General features: G+C 40.1%; 1 protein-coding gene across 5 annotated transcripts; it reads left to right on the top strand.

Moving 5' to 3' along the window:
- Positions 1-317: 317 nt before the first annotated feature.
- On the top strand, positions 318-16,738 carry Rtca (RNA 3'-terminal phosphate cyclase). 5 transcript variants are annotated; one of them, XR_002212576.2, is made up of 11 exons: positions 318-497; positions 605-705; positions 2,153-2,296; positions 4,697-4,820; positions 7,988-8,046; positions 8,247-8,388; positions 9,222-9,346; positions 10,986-11,044; positions 12,024-12,118; positions 13,658-13,740; positions 16,347-16,738. XR_002212576.2 is itself a non-coding variant. In XM_020166452.2 (11 exons), exons 1-11 carry the CDS (start codon positions 453-455, stop codon positions 16,446-16,448), a joined length of 1,101 nt encoding a protein of 366 aa, XP_020022041.2. In that variant the 5' UTR covers positions 319-452; the 3' UTR covers positions 16,449-16,737. The 5 variants fall into 5 exon arrangements, 4 of the variants coding, with proteins under 4 accessions (XP_020022041.2, XP_020022044.2, XP_020022043.2 ...); XM_020166452.2 differs by having other exon boundaries at positions 319-497; positions 13,636-13,740; positions 16,347-16,737; XM_020166455.2 differs by lacking the exon at positions 318-497 and having other exon boundaries at positions 2,102-2,296; positions 13,636-13,740; positions 16,347-16,737.
- Positions 16,739-18,226: the final 1,488 nt, after the last annotated feature.

Genomic DNA, 18,226 nt, shown 5'->3' with positions numbered 1-18,226 from the left:
TCAAAGTCTACAGTTCTGGGTGTACAAAGACACACACACACACACACACGTTTATCGAGAAAGTACAAGTGTGCGGGACCACTGGAGGATTCAGTTATAGTTGAAAAGATTTTCTATTTGCTGTCTTCCGTGCTCAAAATTTCCAGAATCACAATTCTGGCCACTTCCCAAGACGCATAGGCCCAGCCAACTCATTTCCGGGGCAGGATGGGAATCCCGGGCCGCAACGCTGGGAGAGACGCCGGCAACGCTAGGAACTGCGCATGCGCACTGGCTGTCTAATCCGGGGATTCGGGTTTCCCGTGAGGCACCGCTTCTTCCGTTTTCCGGCAGGCGCGCAGTCCCGGGCGCTGTGACCGAGGTTTCGTGCTGTGGAGCGCAGCCTGCGCCTCCTCTTTCTGCTGCTTCAGCGAAGGCGTGGTCGCTGCGGGCCGGGGCCCAGGGCGCTCGTCATGGCGGGGCAGCAGGTGGAGGTGGATGGCGGGATAATGGAAGGGGTGAGTGCGGAGCCGGAGGCAAACGCTGGGGGGCTGTACCAGGCCGGGGAGGGAGGTTTCGGGGTGATGGGCTTATGTCCCTTTTATCCGCACACCGGCCTTTGCAGGGCGGTCAGATCCTCAGGGTCTCTACGGCCCTTAGCTGTCTGCTGGGGCTCCCCTTGCGGGTGCAGAAGATCCGCGCAGGCCGCAGCACCCCGGGCCTCAGGTAAGGCGGGCGGCCTGGGGTCTTGGGACCGGGACCGGAGCCGCCGAGTTGGGGATCGCGGGGGCGGGGCCCGGGATCGGGAGTCGGAGAACAGGGGCCCTGGTCCCGGCTAGCTGTGGGGATTCGAGGGGGTCCTGGAAAGCGTCCCAGACCTACTTCCTGGCCCAGTTGTGAGGCCTTGAAGTCCCAAGGGGCGAATCTAGAAATAGGCCCCGGCTTGCTTCATTTGGCTGCAGCTGTTGCCTTATTTGTCAAAGAGCCGTGTCTTAGAATGTTTTCCTACTTCATCGGGCATCGCACGTTCCCGCGACTGAGATAGATGAGGGCAGAACGGCCTCCGAGGCCACAGGAAAGAAATCCCACAGTGCGTTCTGTGCTGTCTATCGCACGTTTTAAAATCATGGAACAGGTAAGGATCCTGGAAGTGTTATTGCGGCTTTCATTCAGGTGTCCAGGAAGGTGGGAGTACGACCAGAGGGAACTGATGTGGGGAGGAAACACTTGACCTTGTTTCTTCTGTTTGGGAAGCTGAGCATGCCACTAGATGAGTTCTCAGGTCTATGCATCTGTTAGGAGGGGACTCAGATTGAGGCCACATTGAATCCTTTGTATATCAGTTCTTCTCATCCTTTTGTCTTATTCACAATCGGTTTTGAGTTTGTTAAAAGGCAATTACTGATATAAGTGGACCTTGTCCCTTTGTCAAGGCAGTTTGCAGCAATCAGGTTCCACTAGCAAGGGAATCCAATTCAGTAAAGCTCCGTGTGTTAGGTACTTAACGAGTTTGCTAGGGCTACCATAACAAAATACAAAGGACTGGCTGGCTTAAACAGCAGAAATTTATTTTCTAAGATTTTGGGGGCTGGAAGTTCAAAGTCAAGGTGCTGGCAGGGTTGGTTTCCCTGGGCCATAAGGGAAAGTTCTGTTCCAGGTCCATTTTCTTCACTGGCGATGACTTCCCTCTTGCACCTTTCACAGGGAGTTTCTCTGTGTGTCCTAGTCTCTTTCTATAAGGATAGCAATCAGATTGTATTCGGGCCCACCCTAAGAGCCTCCTTTTAAATTAATAAGTGTATTTAAAGGCCCTGTTTCCAAAGACAGAAGTGAATATTGGAAGAACACTACTAGGGTATCATAGATTATTCAGTGAATGCATGCAAGACTAGTGGCTCTTGGCTAGTTTTATTACTTTTCCTCTTTTTAAAAATTTGCAACAGGTCATCAGCATATGTGTTTATAGCTGGAATAACTGGTCTTAAAGGAACCTTTAAAATGATGTCATTACAGTTAGTGTAAAAACCCATAAAGAGGCTCAGACATTGAGGATGTAGCGCTTAGTGTTAGACCTCGCTGTTTTCTTGCCATTTCAGTTTTATAAATGTGTCATAAAATGTAGGATATAGGCAGTCTGGATGCACATGTGTTGATGCAGTATTATGACCTGAAGGCCTCAGCATTTGTCTGGACTGGAAATGGTTCGAGATTTGTGTGATGGGCAGCTGGATGGGGCAGAAATTGGCTCAACAGAAATATCCTTCACCCCAGAGAAGATCAAAGGTGGAATCCACACAGCAGATACCAAGACAGCAGGGTATGTACCACTGACCTGTCCTGTTAAGTGTGGATCCAGGGTTAGGCCTGGATCCAAATCTAGGCTTTCACTTACTGGGCTGCTTTGACTTTACTTTTCTCACTTTTAAATGCAGGCAAAATGTCTTTCAAGGTTAAAGACAGTGTATGTAAAATTGTGGGTGCTTCATTGCTCAGTTGTAGCCATTACTATATCTGGAAAGTTTTTTAAATTTTGTTTTGTTGAAACAGGGTCTGGCTATGTAGTCCAGGCTGGCCTCAAACTCAAGATCCTTTTGCCTTCATTCCCTAAGTGCTAGGATTATAGGCATGTACTACCACGCCTGGCTAGATCTAGAATTTTGAGTGTATAGTGTGAGGGAGCACTGTTTACTTCTTTACTTTTTATTAGTCGAGTATCTCAAGTTGACTTGAGTTTTCACATTCTATAGCCTTTGTATCCTAGTTCTTGGCATATAGCTGATTGTGAATCATTCTACTACTTTTAATCTAGGTATGTTTGTTTTTATTTTTTTTTGGGTAGTGCTGGGGATCAAACTCAGGGCTCTTGAACTCTTGAGTTCTACCACTGAGCTTATTACTGGTGTTTAACAGATACTTATGCAGTCCTATTTGTAGGTAGAATCCTAATTTTTACATGCTTGGAGAAAATGGAACTGGAGTCTACCTCATTGGTGGATCATGGTTTATCGTGCATAGGGACCACCTTTTTCCTTTTTTTTTTTTTGCCGGATGAAGGAATAATTACCCATTAACTTGAGTATCATTTTGTAAGTATCTGTTTATTGACAAAATGTGGAGGGGAATTAATTTTTGGGTTGCTTTTCTGAACCACTTGTCCAGTTGCTTCCTTTTTTGGTAGTTTGTTCTTGGCAGTGCTAGGGATCTAATCCAGCACCTCAAAAATGCTAGGCAAGCACTCTACCACTGAACTCCCAGCCTTTTTTTGTCGGGGGTCGGGGGAAGAGGACAGTATTGAGGTTTGAACTCAGGACTTCATACTTACTAGTCAGGTGCTCTGCTACTTGAAATATCTCCAACCCTTTTTCCTCTGGTTATTTTGGAGATAGCATCTCACTTTTTTCCATTGAAATGGGGTCTTTCAAGCTTTTTTCCCCTCTAGCTGGCCTGGAAGTTTGATCCTCCTGATCTGAACCACTTCATCCAGCTACTGGTTGAGATGGGGTCTCATGAACTTTTTGCCTGGGCTGCCTCAAAACCACAGTCTTCCGGATTGCAGTCTCCCAAGTTGCTAGGATTATAGGAATAGATTGTGATCTTTTAGCTTATGAATGTTTAATAATACTTGATTTCAATTATGAGATAAGTAGACCTCTGAAGAAGGAATCTGCTGCTGGGCTTAAGATGAGATCTGCCAAGTGAGAACTTTCCTAAGGGAATTAAAGAATTTTGAGGTATCTTTACAGTCAGTGTATTATTCTGGGCATTCTTCTATACAAATGGAGGGGGGAAAGTCATAGTGAAGTGCCTCAGTTGACTAATGCAAAGCCATAGAATTTTGAAACTCTAAGAGGAAACATGTATTCTAAATCTTCTTCTTCATGAATTAGGAAGTCAAGCCTAAATCAGTCATACTAAGTAATTTATCCAAGGTCATAGAGTCAGTGTCAGAACTGGAATTAGAGTCTAGGCTTCTGGCTCCTAATTTATTGGAAAATAAGAGAATTGAGTTTGAGGCTGATAATTAAGTTCTGGTCAAAAGATTAAACTGACAGAATCCTATCAGGAAAATATATTTACCTTTTATCACACTTACTCCATTTTATCCCTGATTGTGATTACAAAAAATGTCACTCTATCATATGAATTCCACGGTGGTGGAAACTGTATCTCAAGTTGATATTTGGAACAGTAACTAGTGCATGATGACAACTCATGTATAAACAGTTGAATATTTCTAGTTCTTGACTTTTCAGTGCATTTTCATAAGTGTCATTTTCAAGAATCTTTGTATAAATGCATTTGTTTTTGTCATTTATTTATGCTTTACTTGTTGGTAATATAAAGAAAAGTGTCAGAACAAGATCACACAGCAAATGCATTTAGTCTTGAATTCAAACCCGGGCTGATCTGGACCACAATCCTCTTGTTTGTACTTCCCCCCATAGCTGGGGTGATAGATTTGTACCACTGTGTCCAGCCTTCAGTTGAGATGAGTCTCATGAACTTTTGGCTTGGACTGGCCTTGAACTGGGATCCTTTCCATCTTCACCTCCCAAGTAGCTGGGATTACGGGCTTAAGCCAGTATACCTAGCCTGAAGTATTTTTTAGCTGCTCAGTTGTCTGTGCTTCAAGTAATGGTGGTAGGTAATGAATAATACAACTTTCTGGAGGCTTTGAAGAGACAGTGCAGTTAAGCCTGTTCTGCCTTCTCCTTAGGAGTGTGTGCCTCTTGATGCAGGTCTCCATGCCCTGTGTCCTGTTTGCTGCGTCTCCATCAGAGCTTCGTTTGAAAGGTGGAACCAATGCTGAAATGGCACCACAGATCGATTACACTGTGATGGTAAGGATGATCTCACCGATTCTCTTAATATATATTGAATGTTTTTGATCTATTCCTGTGTGTACCTTCACGCTGCCTAGTTTTGTTGCAGAGGAGGGTGGGGAATTATATTTAAGTTTTGTGATATATATTAAAATAGTGTTCATAGTAATTTTTTTTAAAAACCTGAAGTGTAATTATTGTATAAGTTATGTTAATACATGAATCAGTTATTTTATAAATACAAAAATTGTGATTGGGAAGGAAGCTCAACAGTTTTTCAAATGATGAAATTCAGTACTGTCATGCTTGTACAACTAGTAGGAGATCTAAGTGGTGCAGGTTGACCATCCCTAATCTGGAAATCTGAAATACAGAGTGTTCGAAACTGAAACTTTGTGAGCACAAGCCTGCTGCCACAAGGGGAAAATTCCTCACCTGATTTCATGTAGTATGTTGCAGTCAAAATGTAGGTGCGCTAAAAGTGTTGTATGAAATTACCTTCAGGAGGCATATATGAAAGCCATCCTAGGCAAATAGTTTTTGAGACCCTATCTCAAAAAAACTCATCACAAAAAATGACTGGTAGAGTGGCTTAAGGTGTAGGCTCTGGGTTCAAGCCCCAGTACCATAAAAAAAAAAAAAAAGGGTGTTTATGAAATAAGCAAGTTTTGTGTTTAGACTTGGTTCCTATCCCCAAGATACCTCATTATATATGTGCAAATCTTACAGAGTCTGAATAACTCAAAATACATACAGTCCTGAACATGTCAGATATGGGATACTAAGCTGTATTACTTTTTTACCCTCCGGGTTAATTTTGGCATAATTCTTTTTTTAATTATTATTTTGAGACAGGGTTTTGCTGTTTAGCCCAGATCTGGGCTTGTACTCCAGTTCCTCCTGCCTAAGCCTCCAGGGTGCTAGAACATGCATGTACCACTGTTCCCAGCAGTTGTGGCATAATTCTTTCCAACTAAAGTATACCACCATTTAAAGTATGCAGTTTTATGATTTTGGACAAACATGGACCAACCTTTCACAATCAAGATGTAGAATAATTTCATTACTCTAAAAATTTTCATACTGTAATCAATTCTGTTGGAATTAAAGATCCTCTGGTGCCAAAAACAGATACAGGAGAGACAGAAAATCTTGACAAGGAAATTTCTTTTGATCAAAAGTGTGCAAACATGTACTCACTCCAGCTGAGCAGATACGTGAGCACAAAATGGCTGACAGTGGCTTCTTATATCCGTGACGCAGTTGTACCTGCCCCTCACCTGGGATTTGTCCAGGTCAGAGGTTCACAATCTTTCTTGATTGGCTAAAAGGCTTAGGGGATTGGTTAGGGCATGTAATTTGGTGGGCAATGGGGCTGTACAAGAATCTAGAAGACAAAACAGGAACCCTTTAAATAACGCAAGTCACCTAAGGTGGTGACCTGAGGAATTTTAAGTAATCTAAAGGGTGACATATACTTTGATAGAAAAGATTGTTTTTCTTACAATCCTGTCCTCAATTCCTTGTTTGTTTTCTGTCATAGTGTTGCCTGTTTTCAGAAGTCATATAAAGTAATGATACTATACATAGCCTTTTGCAGTTAGAAAATAAACTTGAGACTCGTGATGTAATTTGTACCGGCAGTAAAACCTAAGTGGTTCTGTTCTGTGACTGAGCCAGTTTGTTTATTCATTTCTTAAAAGGAATTTTTTGTTGTTCCCAGTTTTGGGCAGTTATGAATAAAGTCACTGCTGACATTTATGTGTAGGCTTTTGTTTGAACGTAACTTTCCATTTTCACTTCTCTTGGGCAAATTTAAGAATGGGATCGCTGGGCTGTTACAGTGAGTGTACATCTAACTTTCTGAGAAACTGCCAAAACATTTGTCATCCCTTGTTGTACATTTTCACTGCTGTTTCTGTATTTTGCTCAGCGCTTTGTAGCCTCAGGCCTTTATTTATTTTTTTTATTTTTTTTTTTTGTGGCGGTACTGGGGTTTGAACTCAGAGCCTCATGCTTGCTAGGCAGGTGCTCTACCGCTTGAACCACTCCTCCAGCCCTCAGGCCTTTATTTTTAACCTTTTTCCTGCCCTTTTTCCCACTGGTGCTGGGGATCAAATCTAGGACCTCATACATGCTAAGCAAGTGCCCTACTACTGACCTATGCCCTAGCCCTGTCCTGCCTGCCTATTCTGTTCTATTCTGTTGTGTTCTGTTCTATTCTAGTCTGCTATTTTTATTTTTTCCTTTGTGGTGCTGGGGATTGAACTCAGGACCTTGTACCTGTCAGGCAAAGACAGTACCACTGCAGCAGTCACAACCCTTACTTTAAAAAAAACAAACCCAAAAGTTTAGTAGTATCCGTACCTTCTGCACACATGGGAGATAACCCTGAGAAGTGAATAAATCTGTAGAATACATCTTAAGAGCGTTCTTAGATTTTACAGTTAAATATCATCTTTCTCTGGAACATTGCCATTCTAATGCAAGGTATAATCTTTTTAAAGTCAGTGTGACAGGATGTATAATAAAAGTTAATCTCTCCTTACCTAGTAATTGCACTTCAAGGAAGCTACCCTAATTAAATGTCATAAAATGTAGTAAAAGATAAATGTTAAAGATATTTGAGCAGAGCATTGTATAAGCTACAATTATTATATTGTATATATCATTGTATAATCTTGACAACTTGGAGAATAGTAAATTATGCCAAATGCCATACAGTCACTCAAATATTGCTTAGGAAGAATTTATGATGTCAGGAAAATGCTTGTGTTTGTAATGTGAAATGAAAGAAGTAAAGATAAAGCTTTGTTTGTGGGTGAGATTTCCACTGTATAAAGAATGGAGAATGCAGATGGAGTGCTGTTTGTTACTGCTTCCTGATTTCTTGTCATGCACTTTGTATTGAGAAGTAGTGTAAGTATTGGCCTGAGAAGCAGAATAATTACTGCCATCAGTGTGCTGAGTTGTGATTCATTGTTTTTCATCATCTAGACTTGCACAGCTCTGATTAACTAAGCCTTAAACCTTACATTATCAATGTATCAGATTTTTCACTTGAAAGAAGAACCAGTGTAAGTATTTTTGCTGTCACCATTTACCTGTAGCACTTCTCGTTTAATAATTATACTTGTTGAATTAGTGGATATTGGTGACTAATGTAACAACTGATTTCTTTTCAGGTCTTCAAGCCAATTGTTGAAAAATTTGGTTTCAGATTTAATTGTGATATTAAAATGAGGTAAGTTACTTTTTTCTTAACCCTTTCGATCTGTTGTGCTAGAAGTAATGGAAAAGTTAACTTATAACTTGAGGCTGCCATAGTGACAGTCCAGAGCTAATATGATGTACAACTTTGCATGGGTTATATCTTTCATATTATTTTAGTGAGCTTATTTTGTTACGCAGTGCTTGATGTGGGTTTTGTTATACTCTTCGTAGGGGCTATTACCCGAAAGGGGGTGGTGAAGTGATCATCCAGATGTCACCTGTTAAGCAGTTGAACCCAATAAATTTAACCGATCGTGGCTCTGTGACTAAGATACATGGAAGAGCTTTTGTTGCTGGTGTTTTGCCATTTAAAGTAAGAGTCTAAATGTTCTTAGAAGTGTGTGCACCCCTATATAAGGATGATATCTAAAATTTGAAATTACTGAGGGAACTTTGTGTGTGTGTGTGTGTGTGTGTGTGTGTGTGTGTGTGTGGTACTGGGGTTTGAACTCAGGACTTTGAGCTTGCTAGGCAGGAGCTCTACTGCTTGAGTCATGCTTCCAGCCCTTTTTGCTCTGGTTATTTTGTAGATAGAGTCTTGCTTTTTTCTTTACTTATTTTTTGGCAGTACTGGGGTTTGAACTCAAGGTCTCATGCTTGCTAGTCTGGTGCTCTACTGCTTGAGCCACTTCACCAGCCCTGTTTTTGTGTTGTGTGTTTTCAAGATAGGATCTCTCAAACTGTTTGCACAGGCTGGCTTTGAACTATGATCCTTCTGGTCTCTGCTGCTTGAGTAGCTAGGATTACAGATGTGAGCACCTGGCAGGGTCTTGTTTTTTGCTACTGCAGTCCTCCTATTTTAAGTTTCTCATCATTGCTGTGATGACAGGCCCTCACTACCATGTGCAGCTCGTTTCGTTGGAGATGGGGTTTCATAAACTCCCTGCCTAGGCTGGCCTCAAACTGAGATCCTCCCAATCTCTTACCGAGTAGCTAGGATTACAGGCATGAACCACTGACGTCTGGCTGAGAATGTTCTTTTAGTATATCTTTAAACAATTTTTTTTCTTAAAATTCAGTATGCTCTCTACTCTTAAAAGCTGAATTCTTAAATAGTGCATGTAAAAGTTTAAATTACTTTAAAGGCTTGAAAACAGCTGAATAAACAATGAGTAATTTTTTTCTCTTTTTCACTTGCCAAAATAGGTAGCCAAAGATATGGCGGCAGCAGCTGTGAGATGCATCAGAAAGGAGGTCAGGGATCTGTACGTTAACATCCAGCCTGTTCAGGAGCCCAAAGACCAAGCATTTGGCAATGGAAATGGAATAATGTGAGAAACATGCTTTTAGATGTTAGTTGAGAGTCCTGAAATAATTTTCCTATTTATTAAAGATTAGTGATTTTGCAAAGTTTTGTTTGTTTTTTGTGGTACCAGGGCTTGAATTTAGGGCCTACACCTTGTGCTTCTCCACCACCCTTTTTGTGTTAGGTATTTTCAAGATAGGGTCTTGCAAACTATTTGCCCAAACTGGCTTTGAACCGTGATCCTGCTGATCTCTGCCTCCTGAGTAGCTAGGATTACAGGTGCGAGCCACCAGTGCCCAGCATATTGTGAGTTTTCAGGCCAGGCTATGCCTGGGCTACATAGCATCTTCAAAGCCAGGCTGGGCTACATAGTGAGACCTTGCCTCAAAAATCAAAAAAGATGATTGCTCTGACCCATCGTGGTGGTGCACACCTTAATGCCAGCTACTTGAGAGGGTGAGGCAGGAGGATCATGAGTGTGAGGCTAGCCTGAACCACATAGCAAGATCTTATCTCAAAAAAAACTTTTTCCTGAGGGTGGTTTTCCTTTTATTACTTTCGTAAGATCCTTATTACTTTCTAAGCCCTCCATATCTGTGGATTCAATTATAGATGAAAAATATTTAGGAAAAAATATTGTGTCTGAATTAAACATGCATGGAGTTTTCTTTTTTTGGGGGTGGGGGGCAGTACTGGTCTTTGAACCCAGGGTCTCATGCTTGCTAGGCAGGCGCTCTAACACTTGAGCCACTTCGCCAGGCCTCTGAACTTTTCTTAACATTCCCTAAACAATATAGAGTAGCAGCTGTTATGTAGTATGTACATTATATTAGGTGTGAGAAATAGTCCACAGATGATATAAAGTGTAAAGGACGATGTGCATGGGTTACGTGTAATACACCATTTTACACAGGGCTTGAGCATCCTTGGTTTTTGGTGTCCATGTGGGGGTCCTGTCTGAAACCAATACCCATGAATACCCAGGGATGACTATTGTGAACTTAAATGTTTAAGCTAATCAGAAGTTAGAATTTGATACCCTTCCTATGAGAAATATTTTCAGGTGTTTAAAATACTTCAAATGGAAACTAATTTAAAGATGTTAAAGATGTCTTAAAAATATGTATATATTTGTGGAACTATCTCAGAGAACCCCTTACTGTTAATGTATGCTGATAAAAAAAAATGCCAAAAGTAGAAATATAACTATTAATCTCATTAGAAATTACACTTCTCAGTGTTATAACAAAATTTCTTTAATTGATGTTATTGAAGTATTTCATGGATACTTAAATTTCAAACCTTCTTATTCAGAGTTTGAATATTTTGGTTTTAAAGTAAGTGCTTGCTGTTATGATAATAGAATCTGAAAGCTATAGAACAAAACCCAAAATCCATTCATGAAGACCTTTTTATTTCAGATGACCATAGAATTCTGAGTAACACTATATGGCTGTGGAATGGTTCCACTTATTGCTGATGACACGATAACTTCTGGGAGGGATAGGGGGCTGCATTCTTTATGTGTGAGTAGATTAGCTCTGGTGTGACTTCTCCCAGTCAAGCACCGAGGGATGTTACTCAGTCACTGTTCTTCTGTGTTGCAATTGCATGTAACTTCAGAATATTTATAGTGGAGGTAGTAATATTTTTTTTTCTTACAGCATTATTGCTGAGACATCCACTGGCTGTTTGTTTGCTGGATCATCACTCGGCAAACGAGGTACAGATAAATGAATGGGTGTTAATTGGTTCCCAGTATTGCTGCAGCATTCTTTCTTTAGTAGTCAGTAGTGGAATATTACAGAGAATGATGGCTGACATTTTAAAGCACACAGTTAATTCTGTTTCAGAGTCAGTTAAACTTTACATCTTTCTCCCAACTTTACATTTTGAAAACTTTCAAAGCTATAGAAAAGTTGAGTGACTAGTTCAACTGGTCATCCACACACCCTCTCCTGGTGGACCAGTCATGAGCATTCAGCCACTGCTGTATATATTTCTGAACTGCTCAGTGAAGACAGCATGCCTCAGTCTTCAACACTGTAGCATGTATGTCCCAAAACAATGCCTACAAAGTCACAGAGCCATCTTACACCTGAAGAATTTGGTTGTTTACCTACAGACACACCGGACATACTTAGATTAGCAAGTTGCCTTCAAGATAGACTTTAGAACAATGTGTCATTTACTTGAGTGCACAAAACATTTGGTTGTCAGAGGTGTTTAGTCTTTTAGTACAGAATGTTCCCTTCCTTTCATGATGCTGACATTTTGAAAAGTCCAGCCCATTTTCATGTAATTTCTCACAATTTAGATTTGTGTGATTGCCTCATGATTAAATGATTCAGATTAGACATTTTTAGAAAGACGGTTGCATAGGGGATTTTGTACACATTACACTGCATTGCATGTAGGGGTACAGAAAGTCAGTTTGCCCTTTGTTGGTAAGGGCAACAAACATTTTGTTTTGTTTTCTGAGGTAGAGTCTTACTCTGTAGCCCAGGCTGGCCTTAAATTTGTGAACTGCCTGCTTCACCCTTCTTAGTATTTGCATATGTCAAACTTAAGAATATTAAATAACTAAAGATCTTATCCTAAAAGGTGTACTGGAAAAAGTCATACCAGTGCTACATGGGATATATCAATGAAACTTTTTGCCTCTCAATAATTTAGGTTTATTTATATTACACCTGTCTTAGGTGTGAGTGCGGACAAGGTGGGAATTGAAGCTGCTGAAATGCTGTTAGCAAACCTTAGACATGGTGGCACTGTGGATGAGTACCTACAAGACCAGGTAAGGACACCTCCAGCCTGTTGGATTTGAGCATTCAATAACTAGATCAAGTGTAAATGGTTGTCATTGACCTTCACTCCTTGACTAACAAGTCCTATCCCAATCACCTTTTAAGTTTTCTCCTGGAATTTATAATTCTTCACATTTCAGCCCTCATTTTACTTGACCTGCCCAGCATTTGGCACAATTGCTGATGGTTTTGGTGGTACTGGGGTTTGAACTCAGGGCTTTAGACTTGGTAGGCAGGCACTCTACCACTTGAGCCCCACACATCTCCAGCCTCATTGGCACAATTGCTAAAGCCTTTCTTCACTGTTTCTGAAGTACTGTCACCTTCTCTCCTCACTGGCCATACATCCTTGGCTAGTGTGTTTTGTTTTCTCCTTAACTTCTAAGTGTTGAGGAGCCCTGCTGCCTGAGCTCAGAGCGCTTTCTATCTGTTGTCTCCCTCTGTGATTTTGACCATTTTCATGTCTTACATCCCATCTGTGTGCTGGTGACTCACAGGTTTATCACCACCCAGGCTCTTCTTAATTCCTATTTATTGCATCCTATACCTGTCAACTCCTCTTCCAGGATTTGTCATTCTTTCCTTCTTTTCTTTCTTGTAATTTATTTATTTATTTTTCTGTACTGGGGTTTGAACTCAGGTCTCGTGCTTGCTAGGTAGGTGCTCTTATCACTTGAATCCCTCTGCCTGCTTTCTTTTCCTTTCTTTCCTATTTTTTTCAAGACAGTGTCTTGTTGGATAGCTGTTAGCCTTGAACTCCCCATCCTCCTGTTTCAGACTCCTGAGTGTTGGAGTTACAGGGGTGTGCCACCACACCTAGCCGTACCTTTCTACGATTTGGTGTCTGCATGTTTTCCTTTCTGCCATACTTTTCTCTGCTTCCTCTCATGCCAGCAGTCCTCTTTTGCAAGTATAGTGCTTAGGCTGGGGTGGGGCTCAGTGGCTCAGTGGTACGCTTTTTCTTGCCTAGCATCCGTTAGGCCCTGGGTTCCATCCATGGCACCGCAAAAAAAAATAATAAAATAAAATACAAAAGAATTAAATGTATTCAAGATTTCCTGGCATTTTTCTGAAGACAGTTTTCCTTATGTATGGTCACTTCATGCTGAAGTCTACTCAGTATTCCCAGTAATTTTGCATCAGTCTTATTGATTCCCCTGTTCAGATGTAATTTTAGAAGAATAGAAGAATTTTGCACAGTACATATGCCACCTCGAGAGATAGTTGGTCTAATTAGATATATCACCTCCCAGTCCATAAGTTGTTCCTAAACATTGACTTTAAAAATCCTGTGCTGAGTACTCTAGCTAAGCACTTCTCTACCATACCATAGACTTTGGGTAATACAGATTTTCTGTCCTCTTCTAAGGGCTTCTGGAAATCTAAAAAAAAATAGAATTTTCTAGCTATTTTGTTTCTTGTACTATTTTCTTTATGGACAGCAGCGGAATTTGAATTCACAATATTACTAAATTTGTGAGATTTTTCTTTATTCTTTTTTTGATAGCTAATTATTTTCATGGCTTTAGCTAATGGAGTTTCCAGAATAAAAACAGGACCAGTTACACTCCATACACAAACTGCTATTCATTTTGCTGAACAACTTGCAAAGGTGAGTATTCCATTACAGAGAATAATTAGGTTATATTTTAATAAACAGAAAACTCAATAGTGATCGTAATTGAAACTACAAACTGAGGTTTCCTCTGTGACAGACACTTAGCTAACTCAGCAGTTTATCCGAAGCATCTTGTGCGTAACCATTGAAGGTGATTTTCCTGTATTGCTTATGAGCTAGAGAGATGGATGTATTAGATGGTCTTACACTGTGTGGTTTCTTGGTGGTAGAGCTGGACTTTGAGCAGACATAGGAGAGTGTACTTCATGGCGTAGCTATGGTCACTGACACTGCCTGCAGAGAGAGAGAAGATGAGGAGTGGAACTGTGACAGCAGATCACAGGGAACCCACGGGGCGCAAGCACACATACCTCTGCAACATGTTAGAGCCAGTTTACAGTTTAAACATTTGTAAGCTCATACTTACACCCTTCCTGCAAGATTCTTAATTTAAAAGGACTAATATGTATATTTCGTCATGAAACTAATGTTCTTCATAGAAAATTTATAAAATATATGGGAAAACCTGCCTAGAATTTCCATTTCAGTAAAAACACTGTTGTGTTTAGATAGTTTCCTCCTGTCTCAAATTGTCTCTCTGCTTTTTGCTGTTAGTACATAAAGCTTCATTTCTTGCCTTTTCTAGTAGTATGTCACATATTTCTATTTTGGTATCTTTTTTAATAATATAATTTTATAAAGTCATATCAAATTGGTGACAACCTATGACAAGTTATTCACATTAAGTAGTTATTAAATTATGTAAAGAATGCACGCCAGTTAAAAAAAGGAAATTAGGCATTACAGATGTGTATGAGCACATAGCCACTGTCACCCTGCTCTCTTTGTATGATTTTTATAATGTATACTCTTGTCTTTTTTTTTTTTTTAATCCCTTGTGGTACTGGGATCTTGAAGTCAGGGCCTTGGCACTTGAGCCACTCCCCTAGCCCTTTTTCACTTCAAATAGGGTCTCACACTTTTGCCTGTGCTGGCCTTGGACTGTGGTCCTCCTACCTCTGTTTCCAGCTTAGCTGGTATTGTAGGTGTGACCAGACTGGTCTCAAGCTGTGATCCTCCTGTCTTTGCCTTCCAAGTAGCTGAGATTATATGCATGGGGCACTGTTCCTGGCCTCTCTTTTTTGTTATTATAGGGAATAGATAGATTTTGGTTAAATTGATTAGTTGGAAAAGGCTGATGACATTTGAACACATTGTATTTGATGACAAAAGTGAGTTTAACTATTTTTTTAATTCTACTTTCACTATTTGTAATGCTTTCTTGTCTGTTTTCTCTTGATAGTAGGTTCCACGGTTTATCCATTAGTCTTCATTTTTACAGTACTTTGCATATAGTCAGCACTTCCATATTACTTGAAGTAAAAAGTGCTCTGAACTGGGGATTTATCCCACGTCTTATTCAGCTTCATGTGTTTTTGTTTTGTTTTGTTTCTTGAGACAGGGTCTTACTATATAGCCCAGGTTGGCCTCGAACTCACAGTCCTCCTGCCTCAGCCTTCTGAGTGCTGGGATTACAGGTGTGCACCACCATACCCAGCCCTTCATTTTGTTTTAACTGAGTGACTTTGGGTGAGTTTATCTTTCTTTGTCTCAGTACACATAGTCATCTCTAAAATCTGAAACTTGAGTATGATCAGCGCAGTCTTGAAATAATTCCATAACTAGTTGTGTTTCATATTTCGTAATGTTTGTAATTAGAAAAATACACACACACATAAAACTACACAGAAATTTTTGTTAACTAGCTCACTGTTTCATGTTCGTTCATTACCCAGTAATTTCAGATGACTACTGTGGGTCAGTACATTGTCATGAAATACTGGAACTGAAGGAATTTGTGAACATTACTGTTCAGTAAGGCCCCACGGTGATGGTTTGTATTTCAAAGAATCCTAAGATTCTGGGCTATGTGACATCTCTTTGCCATAAACTCAGTCAGTTGTTTTGATTTTTATTCAGTTTTGTTAAAATGAACCAGTTTGCTTTACAAATGATCATGTTTCCACAATACAATGACAGAGATCCAAAATTTCAAAACCACTTTCAGTTAACAAGTGAAAAACACAATGTTAAGGCCTATAAAGATGAAAGTAGTTGTTAGTCACCACCACCATTCCTCCTCTCCACCTACATTCTCTGACTAGATCTATCTGAATAATGTAGTTAGTGAATTACATTGGCAAGAAAAAGCTACTGAGTTTAAGTGATAATTTCGTACTTGACAGGTAAAAGTTAAATGTTTCAGACCGATATTTTAGGAATATTTTAGAGAACAGAGAGATACAATGCTTTAGAACCATCAATTAAAATTTTCCCATTTTTGATTCAGCGTGTATGGAGTGGGGCCTACGCAGGATATTACAACAAAATTCTCCCCAAGAATGTGTACTCTGAACAATCATGGTTCTAGAACAAAATGTGTCATCTGTCGAATTTCTCATGAGTCATTTGATTTTTGTATCTAGCTTATTCAACAGATGGGTTTGGTATTAACTCTTGTCTACTTAAGGTCAGATTGCAAGCTCTTCCCTCCTATCCTCTTTATGTTTACTTATATGCTGACAAATCTTCTGTTTCAGGCTAAATTTACTGTGACAAAATCAGAAGATGAAGAAGATGCCTTGAAAGACACTTACATTATTGAGTGTGAAGGAATTGGGATGAAAAATCCAAATTTATAGGGTATTTACCTCTTAGATGAGACCTCGATTATATATTGCATTATTTATTTCATACGTGAAGTATGCTACAACACAGCGAGTTACAAGTGACTTGTTAAAGGACCTGATTGAATTTGGAGATTAAATGGTGTTTGCTGAGAGTGCTTCATCAAAATCTTACTTCATTATCTCCTGAGATATAGTGTATAAAAGTTGATGGATATGTATAATAGCTGATTTCAATATTAAGGTATTGAAATAAAATTTTCTTTGTACCCGAAGTAAATGTTTTGTTTTTGGAGGTACTGGAGTTTGTGCTCAGGTCTCATCATTGGTAGGCAAGTGCTCTACCACTTGAGCCACACCCTCAACCCACAGTTTCACTTTCAGATGTTTCAGTTCAGGAGTCAAGCATGGTCTGAAAACACTAAATGGAGTCTGAGACAAGTAATTCACAGGTTGTAAGTAGCACTCAATTCTGAACGTAATGAAGCCTCATACCGTCTGATCTGCCCCAACCGGTTGTCCAGAGTGTCCACATTGTGTATGCCGCCTGCCTGCTGGTCACTCAGTAGCTGCCTTGGCTGTCACATCAGCTATCATAGTATTTTAGAGCTTGTGTTCCGGTCACCCTTATTTTACTTAATGTCCCCAGTGTACAAGAGCAGTGGTGCTGGCAGTTCAGATGTGCCAGAGAGAAGCTCTGAAGTGCTTCCTTCAAGTGCCATCTCACAGTACAAGGAGGGTGAGCACAACTTTGGTAAGATTTTAACAGAGACCACATTCACATAAGTTTTATGACACGGTCATGCATCGCTTAACCCTGGGGATATGTTCTGGGAAATACATCATTAGGCTCTTTCCTTGTGTGCAAACAGCACTTACACAGATGCATGTGGTGTAGGTTATACAGGAAAGAGACACAGTAAACACAGCTGCTACCAGTGTAAACACCATATTGTTTTATATTCAACTTTGATTTTTATATGTGGTTGGAGAATAATGAAAAAATGCAGTAGAATAAATACATAAACCAGTAATAGGGTTTTTTCGTTTTGTCTTTTGCAGTGCTGGGAATCAGCCTAGTGCTAGGAAGTGCTTTAGCACTGACTACTTCTCCAGCCTCGTTCTCAAGGTTATGTGCTGTGGGAAACCATACATGCCATGCTTTTGCACAGCCGGCAGCACCATAGTGGTGTTTGCATCTGTGTCCACACAGACAGCACATTTTTCTGATCTGTTACAATCTTACAGGACAGTTGTCATATGCAGTCTGCCATTGATCAAAACGCCACACAGTGCATGGCATGGCTGTAATTGTCCTACTTTATCATTAGTGTTAATTCCTTTCTGTGCTTAATCTACAAATTAACTTTGTCACATGTATAAACAGGAAAAAGCATGAGATTTCAGTATTTGCACTTTTAGTCATCTGCTGGGGGAAGGGGCCTTAGAATATCCCCCACGGATAAGAGGGACTATTGTGCAGTTCTGATCACTGCTGAAATCACATGTAATGTATAATAAGACAACCTTGTGCAAATGTGCTTGCTGTGTCAACATTTCACAGACTTGTCTCATTCTAATTATATGTACCTTACCTAGTGGGCACTAGACCAATACTAAATTTCAATCTGTAAATACATTTTGAAAGCCAAACAACGAGTTCAAATTTTTAACCCTATCATCTGGCCAAATTCATCCATAGGGACGTCTTTGTCTTGTATTTAAAAATAATTGAGTGCCTTTAGAGTGGAATGTACTTTCATCATTCTGTTATTTTAGGCTCAACCAGCTTC

Source organism: Castor canadensis, chromosome 12 (genome assembly GCF_047511655.1).
Source record: "Castor canadensis chromosome 12, mCasCan1.hap1v2, whole genome shotgun sequence".
NCBI lineage: Eukaryota > Metazoa > Chordata > Mammalia > Rodentia > Castoridae > Castor > Castor canadensis.
Note: the sequence above shows the minus strand (reverse complement) of the source record. Positions and strands in the feature narration are given on the sequence as shown.

Bases quoted from the DNA above. Each gene is read 5' to 3' on its own strand.
- Rtca (XM_020166452.2), top strand. From the start codon at position 453: ATGGCGGGGCAGCAGGTGGAGGTGGATGGCGGGATAATGGAAGGG. The intron at 706-2,152 runs GTAAGGCGGGCG...TATGACCTGAAG, and splicing joins CGCAGCACCCCGGGCCTCAG to GCCTCAGCATTTGTCTGGAC. The intron at 13,741-16,346 runs GTGAGTATTCCA...CTTCTGTTTCAG, and splicing joins TTGCTGAACAACTTGCAAAG to GCTAAATTTACTGTGACAAA.